The 19,555-nt window shown below is 53.9% G+C and overlaps 3 protein-coding genes across 12 annotated transcripts in view; 2 read left to right on the plus strand and 1 right to left on the minus strand.

Moving 5' to 3' along the window:
• Positions 1-207: 207 nt before the first annotated feature.
• Positions 208-1,252, minus strand: COMMD5 (COMM domain containing 5). The gene has a single exon (XM_090283240.1). The coding sequence runs from the start codon at positions 1,086-1,088 to the stop codon at positions 414-416; it is 675 nt and encodes a 224-aa protein (XP_090139366.1). The 5' UTR covers positions 1,089-1,252; the 3' UTR covers positions 208-413.
• Positions 1,253-2,141: 889 nt separating this feature from the next.
• Positions 2,142-9,990, plus strand: ZNF251 (zinc finger protein 251). Of its 10 annotated transcripts, none has more exons than XM_090283155.1 (6): positions 2,144-2,253; positions 3,018-3,066; positions 3,271-3,442; positions 3,873-3,986; positions 7,391-7,504; positions 8,352-9,990. In XM_090283155.1, the coding sequence occupies exons 2-6, from the start codon at positions 3,034-3,036 to the stop codon at positions 9,803-9,805; spliced, it is 1,887 nt and encodes a 628-aa protein (XP_090139281.1). In that variant the 5' UTR covers positions 2,144-2,253; positions 3,018-3,033; the 3' UTR covers positions 9,806-9,990. The 10 variants fall into 10 exon arrangements, with proteins under 10 accessions (XP_090139275.1, XP_090139281.1, XP_090139282.1 ...); XM_090283156.1 differs by having other exon boundaries at positions 3,310-3,442; XM_090283157.1 differs by having other exon boundaries at positions 3,334-3,442.
• Positions 9,991-11,783: 1,793 nt separating this feature from the next.
• Positions 11,784-19,555, plus strand: part of ARHGAP39 (Rho GTPase activating protein 39) — a 57,576-nt gene continuing 49,804 nt past the window's right edge. The window contains exon 1 of the mRNA XM_090283146.1: positions 11,784-11,931. The gene's annotated coding sequence lies outside the window, so the exon portion shown is untranslated. The remainder of the gene's footprint in view (positions 11,932-19,555) is intronic.

Consider the following 19,555-nt stretch of genomic DNA (forward strand, 5'->3'; position numbering starts at 1 on the left):
GAGGAGAATGAAACGTCCACACTGAAACACAGGGCACACAGAAGCAAGTGAGCAGAGTGATCAGATGCCACATGGAGCCCAGCTGAAGGAACTTGCCATCTGCACAAAAGCGCTGGCCAGGACCCCAGACTGACCAGACCAAGTGGCCACCCTGGAGCGGTGGGTCCCCTCATCCAGCAACAAGGCCAATGGCTGGGGGAGAGGTGAGCAAGGTGACACCACTTGGGAAAATACAATTTTATAGTTAATTTAGTTCCCGATGAAGGAAAGAAACTGTTATCTTTTTCCATCAGAGAATGACATGGTTGCGTTTCCACATGCTCACTAAAGAGCGCCTCCTGGGCAGGCTGAGCTTCGCCTCAGGCATGTCTGAGCTGCCATCCCCAGGTGACCAGAGCCAGTGCGAGTGCCGGTCAGTCCTGCAGTTTGTGCTCGCACCTCTTTTCAAGGTCGGCCATCTCCTTCAGCATCAGAGCCACGCTATACCGAAGCTCCTGGAACTTGGCTGTGGGGACCTCAAAGTGGTGTGCTGACCCATCCGAAAGTGTCAGCTGCACCAGGACGCTCGGTTGCAGGGAGCGGGCCAGGGCACTGGTGGAGATTGCCACATCCACCCTCCACCGAAAGCAGGCAACGTGGGGCAGCCAGGCCCCCTGCTCCTTGGCCACTGAGTCCAGGAGAGGCCGCTGGCTCCCAAACACCACACTGGCCAAGTCCACGGCCAGGTCTTGGGGGATGCAGAGCTCCTGGAGCTGGTCCTTGAAGGCATCGGGCTTCAGGCTGGCTGGGGGCAGCCGGAGGGCCTGCCGCAGCAGCGTGTGGGTGCCGGCAAGCAGGGCCCCCAGCCGCTCCTCTGACAGCTGCGCGCTGGCCCCAAGGCGCCACACGGCCTCGCGGCAGTCTTCTCCCTGCAGGCCACTGACCACCAGCTTCAGCAACTTCCTGAATGTGCCCCTGTCCAGGTCCCCCAGGAGCCTGGCCATTGCTGCCACCTCGGGGGGGGCCTGGGCCCCCAGGAAACTCACCTGGCCGCTGTGGATGTCACCAGGGTGATGCAGGTATGGAGGTGCAGCCCCCGCGGCAGACATTGCTACTTCCTCCTTGGCCAGCCCAGAAGCAGGTCCCAGCTGCAACTGCCTGGAGGGGTGGGGAGAAGTCCAGTGACTTCGGACTCACGGGTTTCCACCTTGAAGACACTGACAGTGTGAACCACCGACGACAGCCCACCTGATGGGAGGCGCCCTGGGGGCAGGTGGGAGCGAGGAAAGGGAAGGCAGCAGCCGGCAAGGGGAGCCAGGGTGGAGCTGGCACCACCAGGAAGGAGAGCAGCCGCCCGTCCGGAAGAAGCAGCTGTGAGAGGCGGGCCCGCTTCGAGTCCTGCCCTGAGCTCGTGACGCTCTGGACACCTGGCGTGCGCACGGGCCGCGCCAGCGACCTGCGGCCCCAGCCAAAGCTGCGCCGGACTGTGGGCCAGCGCGCTGCTGTCGCCGACAGACTGCCAGCCGCCAGAGTCCCCGGACGCGGTGACCAAGGAGCTGCGTCCCCTCAGCTGCCCCCTTCCCGATCCCACCCACAGCGTCCCCAGGCCGGAGGCGCCCCCTTACCTGTAGCGAGCTCCGCAGCGAAGCGCCCTGACGGAGAGCAGCGGGCGGCCGGATGCGGCGCCAGGCCGTGAGGCGACCCACAGACACTTCCGGGAAGCTCTAGGACACCGGGAGGACCCGGCCTTCTGTCGTCCGCAGGTCCGAGAGGTTTCCCTCACAGGCTGCTTTCCTTGTCACCGAGACAAAAGGAAATAAACTCGTGCAGGCTTGGGCCGGGGATGGAGACGCGAGTGAGGCGGGTCCAGCTGTTCTCCAACAGCAACACTGGGCCTGCAGCCGGGCGAGGGCTCGAGGCGGACTTCCGTCCTCGGCGCGGCCGCCGGCGCACCGGGCCCCTTCCGGCGCGCCTCTCCCCAGCCGACCACCGACGGCGGAGTCCTCCGTGGTCCTAGAGCAGCCCGGACGTGCCGGGCGGGATCGCGCGGCCGTTTCCGGCCCCTTCGGTCTGTGAGGGCCTGACGCCGGCGGGAGCGCCCCACTCCACGCAGCGCCGCGCCGCCCCGCCCCTTCCGTGCGGCCCCGCCCCGCCCCGCCCGGCGGCCTGCTGCTCCCAGGTGTGCAGTCCGCTCCGCAGCGCGCTGGTTCGGGGTCCTTGACGGTTTGCGTGCGGCCGGCGGGAGCCGCGGGGGCAGGTTGCCGACCGTGGAAGGTCGGGCCGAGAGGGTGGGCTCGGTGGGAGGCGTGGGCGGGCCCGGCGGAGCGTCGGGAGGTTTCGACGAGGTCGCGACGGGGCTGGGGGGCCGCGCGGAGGTGGAAAGGGAGACTGCCGGGCGGAAAGTCGGCCCCGACCGTCTTGGGCACTCGGGGGACGCGGCGGGCGGTGTCTGCAGCCTTGGGTGGCCACAGCTCGCGGGCCGGGAGGAGGCCGCAGGGGGACTGTGGGAAGAATGAGGACCGCAGCTGGGCCTGAAGGGCGGCGAGGGTACGGGAGGCGCCCCAAGAAGCTGGGGACGAAGGGGTGGGAAGGGCGGCAGGCTCTGGGCTGCGCCCGGGGTGGCTCAGCCCCACCGGCCTGGGCGCAGTCCGCTCGCCCTGCGGCCGGGGGCTGCTCACCCTGTGCCGGGTGCGGCTCTCCAGCAGCTGGGTCCGGGCGCTGGGCCCTGGGGCTACCAGTTTTCACCTCACGGCTTGTGCCCCGCCTGGCTCTGGCTCAGCCAGTTCTAGGGACTTTACGTGTCACCGGGCCCGCGTTGGGTGCAGAGTGACTTGCCTCTGACCAGCCCCCGAGACCGTTGCAGAAACCCATGAGTGACAGCCCTCGCCTGTCCACCCCTCACACCCCTTGGGCCCTGGACCTTAATGGAGTGACTTAATGACGCTGAATGGGTCAAGTGTGGGTCCCCTCCTTCCGAGGGTGAGCTGGGGGAGGCCCAGGCCAGGGCAGCCTTGCTCAGGTCCCGAGTCTTTCTTCAGATCCTGCTCCCACGGGATGGCAGCAGCACTTGGGCTTCCAGCGCCCCAGGTGAGTTCACCTTCCTCCCTGCCCTCCATCCTCCGAGGCGGTGCGCCCAGCTCCTGCAGAAGCAAGGTGTCCTGGCACCCAAAGACAGGGCTCTGGGAATGGACTCAGGCTCTCCCCAGGGAGATGGACTCTAGGGGCTCAGTCAGGTTCCCCTGGCCCAAGAAAGAGGCTCATCCTTGGGCTGAGCAAAGCAGGTCGGCCCAGTGGGCGCAGCCTCGGGGCAGCGGCCACCTGTCGTTACAGGAGGCGGTGCCACTGACCTTCCAGGATGTGGCCGTGTACTTCTCTCAGGAGGAGGGGCAGCAGCTGGGCCCAGACCAGCGGGCGCTGTACAGGGACGTGATGCTGGAGAACTACGGGCACGTGGCCTCACTGGGTGCGGCTCTCCCTGGGCTTTTGGTGGGGGCATCTAGGGAGCTCAAGGGCTGCTTCCAAACTTTGAAGCCCAAAGAGGAGGGTCTTACTGCTTGTCCCCAGGCACCAGTGTGGTCTCTGCCTGGCTCCCACTTCCAGAACGCACTCCAAATGCCCGCGCCCATCTGTGTCTCTCCCTGGGCAGGAGGATTCCTAAGTGACTCCTTCAGTGCTCACGCTCAGCTGCTGCTCCCCCTGACCAACCCCTTGCACTCCCCCAGCACACCCACACTTTGTGAGCCCCGTTCCACCCCTACCTCCCGGAGAAGGAATGTGGTGGGGGAAGTCTCCCGAGAAACTACACTTCTCACCTGGCCTAGAAGACCTAGTGGGCAGTCCTCTGCTCCAGCTCCCCAGCCCCATTAGCTCACCTAGGGTCCTCACCTCAACAGGACTCCCTGTCCCGAAGCCAGCGCTGATCTCCCAGCTGGAGCAAGGTGAGGAGCTGTGGGTCCTGGATCTTATGGGAGCTGAGGAACCAGAGCCCTTGAGCCGCTGCAGCACAGGTGAGAGTGGGTTGGGGCTGTTAGGTGGTGGGGCTCACTTCCCTGGGCTCCTGGGGCGGTCTTGGACAGCGATGGACACTCCTGCAGTCATGTGGGCCTGCTTTAACGGCTCTGATTTTACTGAATCGTTTGTTTTCCTTTTAAAAATACACAGTTCTTCTGGTCAGTAGAAAGTTTGAACTTAGTAATTACCTCTATACTAAAGTTGTATAACAGCCCCATTCCTTATATTTATTATATCCTTGCTACCCTCCTTTACGCAGTAGCTATTGATTATCTATCAGGGTCACCTAATTACACAAATTTCTGTCCTTTTTCTCCTGCATCTCCCCATGTTAGTCAGTAGTATTTTTAAGTGTTTCCCTTGTTCTGTTGAACATACTTTTATTAGTTGACTTGTTAGCTCTAAGCATTATTTCTGATGCCCAGCTTCTGAGACAACCAGTGACATGTTTTGGTTTCTACTGCTCTCTCCTCGTTATCCTCCTGTTTTTGGTCAAATGTCAAAGCACACAACTTGTCATCACTCGTATCCCCACTTTTGTTAGTGTACGCTAGATCTGTAATTAACTGTATTAATTGTTCACCCCGATCCTTTCTCCAAAGTTTTCTCCAGCATCTCCTGGTTGGATGGAGTTTAATCTCTAGTAGCGTAAAGATGCTGAGGTTTTTTGTTTTTTTGTTTTTAAATCCTTACCCAAGGATATGCTTACTGATTTTAGAGAGAGGAAAGGAGAAAGAGAGAAACATCGATTAGTTGTTTCCTGCACACGCCCCAGCTGGGGATCAAATTCACAGCCTTTTGGTGTATAGGACGACGGTCCAACCAATGGAGCCACCCGGCCAGGGCAAGTTGCTGAGTTTTAATAAAGAGACACAGCCCTGGCTGGTGTGGCTCAGTGGATTGAGCACCGGCCTCTGAACCAAAGGGTTGGTGGTTCAACTCCCAGTCAGGGCATGTGCCTGGGTTGCGGGCCAGGTCCCTAGTTGGGGGCGCGTGAGAGGCAACCACACATTGATGTTTCTCTCCCTCTCTCTCTACCTCCCTTTCCCTCTTTCTAAAGAAGTAACTAAAATATTTTTAAAAAGAGAGAGGGAGACTCACACGCAACTGTGTCAACCAAACCTCCGACAAGGTACAGAACGTCACCATGACCCAGGAGGTTCCCTGGGTGTTCAGTACATGTTATTGAAGACATGCATGCCTTTCTTTGGCTAGAGATAAATTAAGAGCTGAATACTTTTAAAGCACCTTGGTTCTAATAACCACTGATTGCACTGAACTGAACTTGTAGTGCAGTTAGGCTGTTATGTATAGTTAGTGCCACATTTTGAAGAGAATGCCCAATGAGGCATTCAGCTCTTCTGTCCAATTGTCACATGGATTATCTAAGGTGAGCTCTGATATTGTGCTGTTTGGGGCGGTGGGAGGACGGGGCCACACAGGAGACAGTGTGGGGGCCATGGGACTTCTTAGGGGGAAGTCCACACAGCGTGGCTGGGGTCCAGGCCTTTCAATTGGATGGGGAAAGGTAGTTCTGTTCCTGTGGGGTTTTCTCATGCAGATGGACAGGGTGCCCAGGTGGAACCTGGCATGCGCTGGACAAGGGAGGGGATGTTTCTCCCTGACTGGGTCTGAAGCACCTGGTGTTCTCTGATCTTGCTGTTCGGGCTCCAGCAGCCGCCTGCTCTCAGACTCTTGGTGTGCTGTGGTTGCCATGACGCTGCAGTTGCAGTGATTGTGCTGTCCTACCATGGCTGACCCCTGGGAGGCAGCAGAGCGTCACCCCTGCTGCTCTTTGCCACCAAGGTGTTTCTCCTGATGGTCCTGGCGGCCAGGTGGGCCAAGCTCCACCTGTTGACCTAGCTCTTTGTTTTCTGGGTTATATTTTGATATGTTTCGGGAAATTCTGGTGATGTGTGAACCAAAGGTTTTTCTGAGTCTGTCATAATGTCGAGGACAGTGAGTGAGGTCAGCACCTGGTGGCAAGCAGTTCTGTCCACGTGGAGTTGAGAATGTGTCACAGTGGAATTTTTGTTTGTTTGTTTTGCTGTGTAGAAGCCTTTATATTTGATGTAGTTCTGCATTTTTATTTTAACTCTTTCCCTTGTCTTTGGGGTCAAGTTCATAAAAGACCACTGAGACCAAGGTCCAGAAGCTTAGTGCCTATGTTTTCTTTTATGTATTTTATTGTTTCAGGTTTTACACTCAAGCTTTAATCAATTTTAAGTTATTTTTTTGTGCATGATAAGGGTACAGTTTCATTCCCAACACCGTTTATAGAAGAGACTTTCATTCTCCATTGTATGTTCTTGGCTTCTCTGTTGAAAAGTAGTTGCCCATATGGGTTTATTTTGGGGTTCTCTATTCTGTTCCATTGGTTGGTGTGTCTTGTTTTTTCCCCAATACCAGACTGTTTCGATTACTATAGCTTTGTACAGGGAGTGTGTTATCTCTGGCTTTGTTCTTGGTCCTCAAGATTGCTTTGGCTATTTGGGGTCTTTTGTGGTTCCATATAAATTGTAGGGTTATTTGTTGCAGTTCTGTGAAAAATGCCATTGAGATTTTGATAGGGAGTGCACTGAATATGTAGATTGCTGCAGGTAATATGAACATTTTAACTGTGTAAATCTTCTCATGAGTACAGAATATCTTTCCATTTCTTTGTGTCTTTTTCAGTTTCTTTCAATAATGTCTTATAGTTCTGGTGTACATGTCTTTTACCTTTTCTGTTAAGTTTATTCCTAGGTATTTTATTCTTTTTGCTTTGATTTTAAATGGGATTGTTTATTTCTTCTTCTGATAGCCCATTGTTAGTATATAAAAATGCAAATATATTGCTGTTGTACCCTGCAACTTTATTTTATTAGTTTATGAGTTCTAGTAGTTTTTTTGGTGTAGTCTTTAGTTTTCCACATATGACATCATGTTATCTGCAGATAGTAACAGTTTTACTTATATGCAATGTCAGTTCTTTGGTATATATTTCCAACTTTCCCTTTTAGAAAGTCATATTAATTTACAGTTCCACCAATAGTAAAAGAGAGAGATTGTTTCTTCAGTTCTCATCAACACTGGGTACCATAATTTTTTTTTCAAAATTTTACTTATTTTTAGAGAAAGGGGAAGGGAGGGAGAAAGGGAGAGAAACATCAGCGTGTGGTTGCCTCTCGTGCACCCCCAACTAGGGACCTGGCCCGCAACCCAGGCATGTGCCCTGACTAGGAATAGAACTGGTGACCTTTGGTTCACAGGCTGGCACTCAATCCACTGTGCCACACCAGCCAGGGTGGGTACCATAATTTTTAAGTATTTAAAATAAAGCCTAAGGATCTTAAGTTTGTGGTGCTGCCATGACCGTCCCCTGTCTCATCTTTTCTCGTTTTTCTCTTATTGATTCCAGAGAGAGGGGAAGGGAGAAAGAAAGAGAGGGAGACAAACATCGTTGCGAGAAACATCAATTGGCTGCCTTCTGCATGTGCCCCGACTGGGGACCAAACCTGTTCCCGAAACCCAGGCATGTGCCCTCACCAGGAATAGAACCCATAACCTTTTGGTTTGCAGGATGACACCCAATCCAGTGAGCCACACGGGCCAGGGCACCTGTCCTGTCTTGCCACTCTCCTCCTCATATTTCTTACTACAGCCACAGTGAGATTCTTTTTTTCAATACTATTAAAATTTTTTAAGTTTATTTTTCCACCGCTGTTTATTCCTGCTATACCTACTTCCATCTCCACCCCTCCATCCCCACAGTTACCACACTGTTGTGTGTGTTCATGAATTCTTTCTCTTTTTTTCTCAATCCCTTCACCCTCTGATGTTCTTGAACTTGATGGATCTCTCACATGTCACATCCAGGCACTCATCTGCCATTGCTGTGTCCTCTTCAGGTTTTAGTGGAACTTCACTTCCTCCCGGAGGTCTTCTCTGACCATGTAGACCATCTCAGAGGCCATGATGTATTTCCCACATTCCTGTAAAGTTTCCCATGTCACATCGTTATCCCTGTTAAAAATTTACTAGCTTAATTATCTGCCTGAACAGACGATAAGCTTCCTGAGGTCAGAGACAGTATTTGACTTCCTGTTACATTCCTTACCTAGCACTTACCTGACATGCTGAATATTTGCTGAATGGATTAATTTGCCGTTGGGTGAAAAATTGTAATTTGTTTTAATTTTCATTTCCTTGATTACTAATGAACTTGAATATTTTTAGCCTATGGAATGGCTGTCTTCTAATTCTGCCTGTCACATATATTTACCTTTTACATATTGCTTTATGGGGGCTTCTGAGATATTACGGATATTATCTGTAGGGGATTTTTTTTCCAATAATGCCTTTTTGCTTTTATGTAACAGATTCTGAGATTGGGACCGAGAAGGCACTACCCATTCTAAACCAGAAATGCTCTGAGGAAGTAAGAACCCCAAAATTGATATCAAGATTCTTGGGATGTAATCCACAGGCAGCTGAGCTGCAGGAAGCTTGGGACCCTGAGGGTAAAGTAGAAGAACACGCGGTGGATTCTGAGCAGAGTTTGAAGAAACTCCATCTTCACAACACAATTTTTTGGAATGAAACTGCCACATGTAGGGAAAGGTCTCCAGGAGAAACAATCCAAGATTGTGGTGTGTTTGATGGAAACTTGAATCTGAACCAAAATGCTGTTAGACTTCAAAGAAAGAAACCAGGAGAGAGAGCCTTTGCATGTGATACATGCAGCAAAACCTTCAGATACAATTCAGACCTACGCAGACATCAGAGAAGTCACAGTGGTGAAAAACCTTATAAATGTATTCAGTGTGGGCGAGCCTTTGCACTCAGTTCAGGCCTTATTCTGCACCATCAAGTTCACACTGGAAGTAAACCATTTAAATGTAATGACTGTGGGAAGACTTTTCGCCTCAATTCCCACCTAGTTCTCCATCAGAGACTTCATACTGGAGAAAAACCTTTCAGGTGTAGTGAATGTGGGAAGGCCTTCAGTCGAAGCTCAACCCTTATTCAGCATCGTGTCATTCATACAGGAGAGAAACCGTACAAGTGTAATGAATGCGGAAAAGGCTTCAGCCAGAGCCCACAGTTGACACAGCATCAGAGAATCCACACTGGCGAGAGACCGTACGAATGTGAACAGTGTGGGAAGGCCTTTAGTCGAAGTTCAAGCCTTATTCAGCACGAGAGGATCCACACTGGAGAGAAGCCCCATGTGTGTGACCAGTGTGGGAAGGCCTTCAGTCAGAGCTCAAGCCTTTTTCTTCATCATAGGGTGCACACCGGAGAGAAGCCCTATGTTTGTGGTGAGTGTGGCAAAGCCTTCGGTTTTAACTCTCACCTCACCGAACACGTAAGGATCCACACAGGAGAGAAGCCCTATATTTGTAATGAGTGCGGTAAAGCCTTTAGCCGAAGTTCAACTCTTGTTCAGCACCGAAGAGTTCATACTGGGGAGAAACCCTATCAGTGCATGGAATGTGGGAAAGCCTTCAGTCAGAGCTCACAACTTGCCCTACACCGAAGAGTTCATACTGGAGAGAAACCCTATGAATGTGGTGATTGTGGGAAAGCCTTCAGCCGGAGGTCAACCCTCACTCAGCATCAGAGGGTCCATACTGGGAGCCCCCGTCCATACAGAAAGTGTGGTCCAACTTTTGTTCCTGGCTCGAGCCTTAGGTCATACAGACAGATGCACTCTGGAGAGAAACGCTCCGTGTGTGATGGACGTAGCAGAGCCTTCAGCCGTGGCACAAATGTCGTTCTTCATTGGACAATTCACAGACGTTTCATGTTTTCAGAATCAGTCGCCTTTTGAATTTGGCATCTCATTTAATGTACAGGAGATTCATCGTGATATTGCGTGTGCTAAAAGTTCCCCTTTTTTACTGCATGGGGACATCGGTTGTACGGATGTGGCAGTTTGCTAATCTGTTCCCCACTGAAGGGTATTTGGGTTGCTCCATCTGGGGCAAGTATGAATAAAGCTGCTGTACACATTTACGACAGGCCATCTTGTAGACCTAATTTCTCCGTTCTCTTGGGTCACAGATAGGAGTGGGATGTGGGGCTACATGGTAAGTCTAGGTTTAACTTTTTAAGGAGCTGCAGGACTTTCTTACATCCTCACCGACAATGTATGACTTCAGTTGATTTGAATCCTCACAAAGTTTTTATTCTAAGCATCTTAGGATGTCATGGTATCTATTATTTTAATCTTAATTTTCCTAGTCATTGTTATTTAAGCAATAAGCTTAGAGTTTCAGTGGGAAGTGTGCAAAACACTGGGCCAGTTCATCTCCATGGTGCAAGTACCCTACCATCCTGACTCAATACTGAGACTCTGCCTGGAGGAATCTTTTTCTTTATTTTAATTAATTTTTAAAAATATATTTATTGATTTTAGAGAGAGGAGAGAGAGACATGGTGTGAAGGAGAGACATGGATCCTTTGCCTCCCCCACATACCCCAACTGAGGATCAAACCCATAACTTCTTGGCATCTGCGCCGACGTTCCAGCCAACTGAGCCCCACCAGTCAGGGCACAGAATCTTTAGCCAAATCCACTCTTCATTCCTTCCAGGTCAATTCAGAGATGACCCCTTCAAGCCCCTTCTTCAATCTCTGCTTCCTCCCTTGCTGTGTCTCAGGGGATTTGACATCGCTTCTGTATTTAGTTTAACATTTGCTTGCTTTCCTTGCCCTGCTCATGCCCTGCCTCTCCTGTCGATATTAAAATTCTTCACAGAACCTTTCTGGCTGTGGGCTGGGCCGGCCCCAGTGTGGTCTGAGGACAGGTATGCAGGCCTCCTCTTTTCTTATGTTGGGCTTCCTCTGTGGCCTTTTTCCTTGTATCTAAAACGGGAATGAAAGTCCCTGCTCCACATAGTGCGCATCCTTCAGAAAAAGTCCGTCTCCTACTCTCGTAGCACAGCCTCACCCCACACTGCCTCAGCTCACGCTTGACTTCCCTTCCTACCTGGCTTTCCTACATGACACCTGGAGCTCTTTGCTGTCGAGATTTTTCTTGGGCACTCGTATCTCCAGCACGTGACACAGGTAGGTGCTTCAGAGGAGCGGGGAGGAAGAGAGGAAGAAGTGAGGGAGGAAAAGGAGCAAGAAAGAAAAACCCTGGCAAGCACTGGGCCAGCTGAGAGCAGTGCGTGAACATGGAGAGAGGCAGCTGGAACAGAGCTCTCGCAGAGACCAGCTGTCCATGTGCCTGCGAGAGGCGGCGCCACCGGGAAGGGGTGGGCGAGCTGCAGGACAGGCTCTCTTCAGTGGGGGACAGGGGTGAACTAGTTTAGAAAGAACCGACACTGGCTACGGTGAGGGCCGGCTCTGCGACAGGCGCAGTCTCTCAGAAAGAAGGCTTCGCTGCACGGGAAGGATGGGGGCCAGGTCTGGAAAGTTCACGCGTGACCGAACCGCAGGTCCGACGGCACCTGGCTGTTTTCGGCAGACAAATGCAGGAATAACCGCCTGGACGTTCACCCCGCTCCTGCGCCCATGGCCCCGGCAGCTGGCCCACTCAATGCTCCGGCCGCTGAAATTTCCCGTGGGACAGCTTGGGGCGGCCTGCGGACCGGGGCGCGAGAGTAGGCACAGCCCCAACCCCCACCCTCAGCACCAGCTTGTGGGCGGGGCCCGCGCGCCCGCGGCTCCCGTCATGCCACGCGCCAGCGCACGCGCACGGGATTGGCCGTGGCTCCCCCTGGCGGCCGGCGCAGGGCGGCATGGGGGCGGGGCCGGAGGCGGGGGGTTGCGCTGGTGACGGGAGGACGCGCGGCCGCGGCTCTCCCGGCCGGTGGTGGCGGCGGCGGCGGCGACGGAGGACGCGGACCGGGCGGTGGCGGCTGCGGCGGGAGAGCCGCGGGCAGCTCCCTCGCTGCATGCGGGTCGGGATGACGGTCTGTGGCGGCGCGGCTCGCGCGCAGCCGGCTGGTGAGAGCGCGGGCGGTGGGCGGTGCGGGTCGGGAAGATGGCGGAGAGGCCGGCGCTGCGGCCCCCGCCCGACCGCGAGAGGATTCGGGCCGGCGGCGACCCAGGGGACGCGCGGGACCGCGGCCGGGCGCGGAAGGAGCTCGGCGAGGGCGAGGGTGCGCTGGACGCGAGGGACGAGGGCCGCGCGGGACAGGGTGTGAGGTGGGAGCGAGTGGGCGTGAGTGTGCCCGGCCTGAGGGTGGGCGTGAGTGCACTGCAGGGCCTAAGCTCGGGGCGTCGGCCCGGTTTCCGGGGTGCCGTCGGGGCGGGTGCGGGGCCGTCCGGCTTTGTCCAGGTCGGCGAGTGCGGGCCGTGGCCGCCGGGCCGCACGGGTCCAGCCTTCGCAGCAGGGCGGGCTGGGGCGCCCCGCCTCCCTCTGGGTCGCCCTCCGGGGCGGGATTCCTTGGGCCGCCTCTCGGTTGCGGGAGTGGTGTGGGCGGAGGCAGGTTCCGTGTCGAGGGCCGCGCTCGAGGCAGGCCGTGGTCTTGGGGGTCAGGACGTCTTTCATCTGAGGCGTGCGGCCGGCCGCGAGGCCGCGGCAGCTGTGGGTGTGTTCCGCGCGGCTCCCTCCACAGCTGCTGTGGGCGCTGCGCAGCCTTCCCCAGCAAAAATGCGGCGCCCCTCCCCCAGCCCTCAGTGTCGCGTGGTTTCACCGAACCTCCGGTGACCTCTGCAGAAACCTACAGTCGCAGGGCTCGTGTTCCTCCCCCGGGGCAGACAATGGACGATTTGTCTTTGAAGCCCGTGAGGGGAGTTGAACCCTGTAGGTCCTGGGCGGCTCTGCAAACAGCAGGTGGTTCCCGGGCCGCAGCTCCCCATTCACAGTGAGCGAGGTGTGTTTCTCCTCGCTGGGGGACGGGGCGGGAGAAGGAGATGTGGTAGGAGGTGTGCCTGTAAAGCGAGGAGGAGACTCGTTGCAGAAAGCGTCCTGGCGACTCGCTGACCCGCAGGCGGGCTCGGGGAAGGAGCGGAGGGTCTCCCTGCCCGCAAGCGGTCTGGTCCGCTCTCTTGTCGGGAGGCTGGAGCCGAGTGGAGAGGAGCGTGGCTCCTGGAGCCGGAGGGCTGCGTCCCAGCCGTGACTCCCCGGGCCACGCCTTCGCGCTCGGTGCCTCGGCTCCCTCATCTGCGCAATGGGGGCGGCAGTCCCGCCGGCCTCCGGGGCTGTGCTGAGGGCACCGCGGATCCCGGCTGTAAAGCGCTTTGTGCCCAGTGCGTTGTATGTGTTCAAAGCCTGTAGGGTGTTCTCATCGCCGAGACGTGGTTTCCGTGTCCCCCAGCATCTCCTCCGCGGCTGCGTTTGTCACGCAGGCCGGGCGGGGCGCATTTGGAGAAGCAAGTCGGCTTGAAGGTACCCGAGGGACAAATCTCATATATTAGATCAGTCATTACATAGAACTGCTTAACATGTTTTTAGAAAAAGAAAGCTGCTAGTGAGCCACTGGAATACTCCAGTTCTTACTGTCCTGGGGAGTTGCTAGCATTGTTGAGAGAAATGGAATGTAGAGCAGTTTGGGGTGATTCTGTGTTTGAATTAAGCTACCCGAGCCCTGGTTGTTATACTTCACAGCGTTGTCCTTGTCATAGGAAAGGTAACTTTTCAACACACTTGAAGTAACAATAAGGACGGAAGCGACAGGAAGCGAGAACTTGGATTTACCCGTGCTGGAACATTCTGTCCTGATAAACCATTGGAAGAAATTAGACTTAACTTGCTTCAGGCGGAAGTGGAGCAGTCCCCGTGTTTCCCAAGGAGCTGATTCCCTTTGAGGTCCCAGACTTACAGTTTACCGTGTGATACTGAGACTAGGGGGACCCTCCACTTTCAATTGAGTCTTTTATCATTTGTGGGGTTTGAGGTGAGAATGTTTAATGTTCAGAACACATGGCGATGAAACAGCTTTTGTATGTGAACTGTATGTAACATACCTGTAGGTTTCAAAACGTGCACCCATCCCTCTATTGTGTCTGCAGGGTGGCCTGTCCTTGAACAATTTAGTAACAGCAAATACATTGTCTTGCTAGTCTTCTTCCAGGTTCTTTGCTTTTGAAAAAATGTCTGTATAGTATGTCCTAATATTGAGATACCTAACTTTACTAGCAAAACCCCTGGGCTGTTCCTTTTCATGTCCAGTGGTCACTGGGTCCCTTTGTTGTGGGTCTCATGCATTCCCTCAAAGGCGGCTTGGGGAGCATCCTGTCTCGGCAGCATGGCCTCATGCACAGCCTGTGTGTAGCGCTGGGACTGCAGCCGCCGCTGGCAGGACGAGCTGGATTGCCTGCCTGCTCCCAGCTCCTTCTCCTGTTACTTTTCTTGCTCCCGGAGGTGAAGTCCACACCCTCAGGTATTGGCCTTCTCTGCTGCCTTCTGGGCCTGCTTCTTAGGACTTGGCCCTGATGTTTCTGGCAGCTCTACCCTGCTCCCCAAGGTCATGTGTGACCCTGACTCCCACCCTCTGGCCACACTGTCCCGCCTGCTGAGATGGACCTCCCCACCTGGGCCTGCAGCCTGGCTCCCGTCTTGGACTTTCTGGGGCTGACCTTGGGCAGGGCTGTGTATTTCCCCCACACTTGACTTCCTCAGCCATGCCTGCCAGCTGGTTCAGCCCCCCAAAGTGTGCTGGTGACATACATGAATTTTATCACGTGTCTGAGAATTTTTAGTAATAGGAGTTACACCCCCCCCCCTCAATCCATAAGCTTGCTACTAATCTCCAACTCATAATGGTCTTTGACAGTTTGTATCTTGGGAAAGGAGCTTATTAGCCATTATTATGCTCCCTCAGGTGGAATTTTTCCTGGTTCAACACTTTGGTGTGGACTTTTCCTGCTTTCTTTGAAATCTTTGGGAAAACCATGCTACTCAGTATTAGGAATGGTTTTCAATATTCTATAATGTTTCCCAAGAACCATTAACTGAGTACTTTCTAACTGAACATCTAATCTAAGCTCAGTTAGGTGTATGTATATTGTAGCATAAAGACATGCGGCAGGCACACTGCTCTTTGAAGAAGTGTGAAAAGGGGAAGTCTGTTAAGACTGAACCCTTCAGTCAGTGCTCCAGACCAGCCCCTCTACACTGCAGCCACTGGCAGGCCCCTCGCTTGTCTTTATAAATAAAGTTTTATTGAAACACGGTCACCCTTCCCTTCTGTGTTGTCTGTGACTGCTTTGGCAGAACTGACCACGTGCTTCAGATGCCATGGCCCCCAAAGCCTCAGCTATTTGCTGTGTGGCCCATTTACAGAAAAAGTCTCTAGGAGTTTGGAGGGGCAACGATTACAGGGGGGCTCTGGCATTAGGCAAGTTTTCAAGGAAGTTATGGTCTTCACGCTAACCCTTGCTCAGCAGGAGGTGAGCGTGCAGAGTCAGGGCGCTGCAGCACCACAGAAGGAGGCATCTAGGTTTGGGAGCAAAGGTAAAACGTTGAGTTGTGTGTGGTTTGTGGGGGTGAGAAGGTTGTGTAGGAAGAAGAGGAACTAAGGGTTACAATGTGAGTGTCTTTGAATTCAGGTTACAGATCTCCAGCTAATGGGGATCCACTCAGGTCTGTGAGCAGGGGAAATGGGGCAACGTGTCACTAGGAGTGACGTGTGGGTTGGATTGGAGAAGGAAGAGATCCGATGCAGGGAGTTTATTGGACAGCTTTCTCTGGGGAAGGCCGAGGTAACAAATTACCACCACATTCCAGTGGCTTACAACAACATTTCTTGCTCACATTTCCTTTGCTTGTGGTTCTTTTCTGAGAGTCTATTCCTGGACCTAGATCAAGCCCTTGTTTGGATCACGCTCTTCTTATGGCAGAGAGTGGCAGAAACTGTGTCTTTTCAAGCTTCGGCTAATGGCTCAGGTTCCATGGGCCAAAGCAGGTCACCTGGCCCAGCTCATCTCCAGGGGGAGGGGGTGGATGTTTTTACCCTAGAGGAGGTAGGTAGTCCCACGGCCACGGGCAGGGTGGAGGAGGTACATCCCTCTTATGGGGAAGGGCTGAGCAAGCGATTGCAAACAATAGGGTGGGCCCCTCCTCCCATACCCACGCTGGAGAAAACAAGCCTGTGCCGAGCAGTCTCACCTAGGTGAGGGTGCTGGCCGGCCTGTCCTGCTCAGCCTGGGCCGCTGGAGCCAGCCTCAGAGCTTCGTGCTTCTCAGGCCCTGCGTTCTTCACTTTCAGCCTCTGCCCTTGGGTGCTCTGGGACTGTCGTCTGCTTGGTTGCTACTGACAAGCTTGGCATCCTGGGTTCTCCCTGACTGCCATCCTGTTGCTCATTATACCTCCTAAGTATGATATTTACCAAATCCACTGTTTCTCTGTCACCAGGGCCACTGGCCAAGCAGGGGCTGTGCCCATGTCCCTTCTGCATTATGGCCATGCCTCCTGCGTGGGCTCCCTCCCCTCTGTCTTCCACAGAACTGTGAAGGTGATATGTGTGGAGTAGTGGTTCTTACTCAGGGGTGATTTGTCTGGAGACATTTTTGTAGTTCCAGCTGGGAGGGGTGCCATTGGCATTGACTGCCTGGGGCCAGAGGTGCTGCTCAGCACCCTGTGTTGCACAGGATGGCCCCATGTCCAGTGTGCCTGGCTGGGGAGCAGGCTCAGAGCGTGTACTGTGGGTGTCTCCCCTGCCCTACACCCTTCCCTGGCTGCCCGTGCCCTGAGCACTCCCACTCCCACTCTGCTCTCCAGGGACACCCGCCGAGTGCCACTGAGCCAAGCCCTGCTCTGTGTTCCCTCCTCCTCCCAAAAAAGCAGCTCAGGCGGACCCTTTGGGTCTGTTGGCCTCGCTGGGGCCTGTCCCAGCAGGAACTCCATCCTTGTCGTTAGCCCAGAAATTCTCCTGCCTCCCAGGGTGCTCTGAGCCATGTCGTGGGTACTGCACAGCCACCAGATGTCTTTCCATTGCTAGGAAGCCCCTGAGGGCCACTGTCACGGCTGTGTTATCAAGTGTCTCCTTGTCAGTAAAGATGGGTAGACTTGAGCGCGAGTCGCCGCAGAGAAGGGCTGACCGCAGTAGGAGCCCTTTCTCGTTCGCATTCCCCAAGCTCGCAGCTTCCGAGTAGCCAGGCTTCTTATTCTGTCCCTTTCCTGGGTATAAATATTTTATTCTCATAGATACTCTTTATTTCTGCTTCCTAAAGAGCTTTTTAAAATTGGACTAGCTAATATATTCAGGACTTGGAAGTAGAGGGCACAGTGTGACGCCCTTCCTGTCTACCCCAGGAGCCTGGCCCCTGGAGGCACTGCCTGTATCTCCTTCTGAGAGACTTCGCAATGATGCAGGCAAATGCTGCGCGCATCGTCTTCTCTGCCCTTTCCAGAAAGTTTCTGAACCCTGCCTTTCTATACTAAGTACATTTGCGAAGTCGTTCCACCTGAATGCGTTACGTAGTACGTTCTCTTCCATGGCTGCGTCCTGTCTGGCTGTGTGGTGGTGCTGTAACTCACCTAACCAGTCCCTGCTGGTGAATGCCATGTTTTGTGCAATTACAAATAAGTCTGCATGTGCAGCATTTCCGCACACGTGTGAATGTACCTCTGGGACCCATCCCTGGAAATGGTGCCTCTTTCTTAAGCACTTTTTATTCTGTTAGATCACATTTTGCTCTTTTTCTTAGTGTCTAACTCCGCCTTCCATTATTCATTTATTTCTCCCAATTATCTGTTTACATCTAATATAATACAGCCCTTGCTGCTGTGGGTCAGTGGACTGAGCGCTGGCCTGCGAACCAAAAGGTCGCCGGTTCGATTCCCGGTCAGGGCACAGGCCTGGGTTGCGGCCCAGGTCCTCAGTTGGGGGTGCCTGAGAGGCAACCAGTCAGTGCTTCTCTAGCACATCAGATGTTTCTCTCCCTCTCTTCCTTCCTCTCTCCCTCTCTAAAAAGTAAATGATTAAAATATTAAAAAATAATAATACAGCAGGATCAGTTTCTCAACTGGCTCACCTTTCACATGTTCTCATGGGAAGGAGTGACGGGGAAAAAACATCCACACAAACCCTTGTACACAAATGTGCACAGCTGCATTATTCGTAACAGCCACAAAGTGGATATAACCCAAGCGCCCATTAACTAATGGGTGGATAAACAAGATGTGGCCTATCCGCACCATGGACTACTGTTCGGCAATTAAAAAGAAGTGCTGCTTCAAGCTACGAGACAGGTGAACCTTGAAACATGCCGAGTAAGAGAAGCCAGACGTAAATGTGGACAAGTTGTATGGTTTTGCTTACATGAAACGTCCATCGGGGGCAACTCCATAAAGAAAGGAGACTGGTGATGGCCAGGGGCTGGGGGTGACAGCGAGGGGTCTGGGTTTTATTTTGGGATAATGAAAACATCCTAAAGTTGATTGTGATGAAGGTCGTGCATGTATTAAATACACTAAAACTGTACAGTTGAAGTGGGTAAATTGTATGGTATGTGAATGACATCTCAGTAAAGCTGTTAAGCAAGAGTGATAAGGCTTTTTCAGAAGGGAGCGTTCCAAGGTGGGGGTCTGCGGAAGGCTTTGGTGTGGATGCAGCCCCGGTGGGTGGCGAGAAGCCCCGGGAGCGGTGAGGGAGCCAGGTGATGGGTCCCTGATCCGTTTCTCAGATGCTGGGCGTGGCAGGTGCAGCACTGGTCCCTGTGCCGAGGACTTCAGTTAGGCCTTGACTCAGTCCTGACTGGTGCACGTGACCCGCCCTGAGCCTTAGCTCTGTCTGGGGACCAGATTATATTTGTCCTGTGTGTTTTCCAGGGGTGTTGTGAGGCTGAGGCAGGACTGAGTGTCTGAGGAACCTGTGAACTACTGAGCATTAGATGTGCACTCATCTTCTCCCCTGAGAAGCCGGCAGCCAGCAGAGACCTCTGCTGCCCTCCCACAGATGGTTTGGAGACTAGACAGACCCCGCGTGGGGTTGACTGCAGTGTGAACAGCTCGAAGCCCTCAGTGGCTGCTGGGTGCTGGGCTCAGGCTGGACCCGGACTTGTTTTCTCAGTGGCTGCTCTGTGCTCTGTCCCGCTGCTGCTTTTCTCTGTCCTTTCTCGGAGCTGCTGGAGGCCCCAGCGCCAATCCCAGTGGCTGGTGCCTCCTTCCTCCTGGAGCTTCGCGGCACTATTGTCCCTAAGACACCTGCTGTGGTTTTCTGTTGTGGTCCCTTTGGCCGTTTCCTGGGGTTTCCTTGGTGGTCAGCACGTTGCTCCCGACAGTTTGGATGCTGGTGAAACATGCGCAGTATCAGGCCCCACCCACAGGTCTCATGGCATTTGTGCATCAGGCCACATGGGTCACTAGTAAAGGGGACGCACCTTCTGGACTGTAGATCCTGCTTTTCTATATAATTACAGTGTCGGCCTTTTATTTTATATTCAAGATTCAGTTTTGCTGGTTGGAGTCCTGCTTCAGACTCTGGGAAGCCCAGGAAGTAGTAGCCTCCTGTTAGTGAGCCTTCCTGCCAAGGCTGCCAGGGCCCAGGGTTGCTCAGGGGTAGAGGGGTGCCCTTCCCTGTTGGTTCGGCAGCACCTGACATCTGGTCTGTTTCCCAGGCTCACCCACATTCATCCCGCTGTCACCCGCTGTGTGCCAGCCACTTGCCACTCAGGTGTCTTG

This window comes from Furipterus horrens, unplaced genomic scaffold (assembly GCF_987537825.1).
Source record: "Furipterus horrens unplaced genomic scaffold, mFurHor1.1.pri manual_scaffold_7, whole genome shotgun sequence".
In the NCBI taxonomy this organism is placed as follows: Eukaryota; Metazoa; Chordata; class Mammalia; order Chiroptera; family Furipteridae; genus Furipterus; species Furipterus horrens.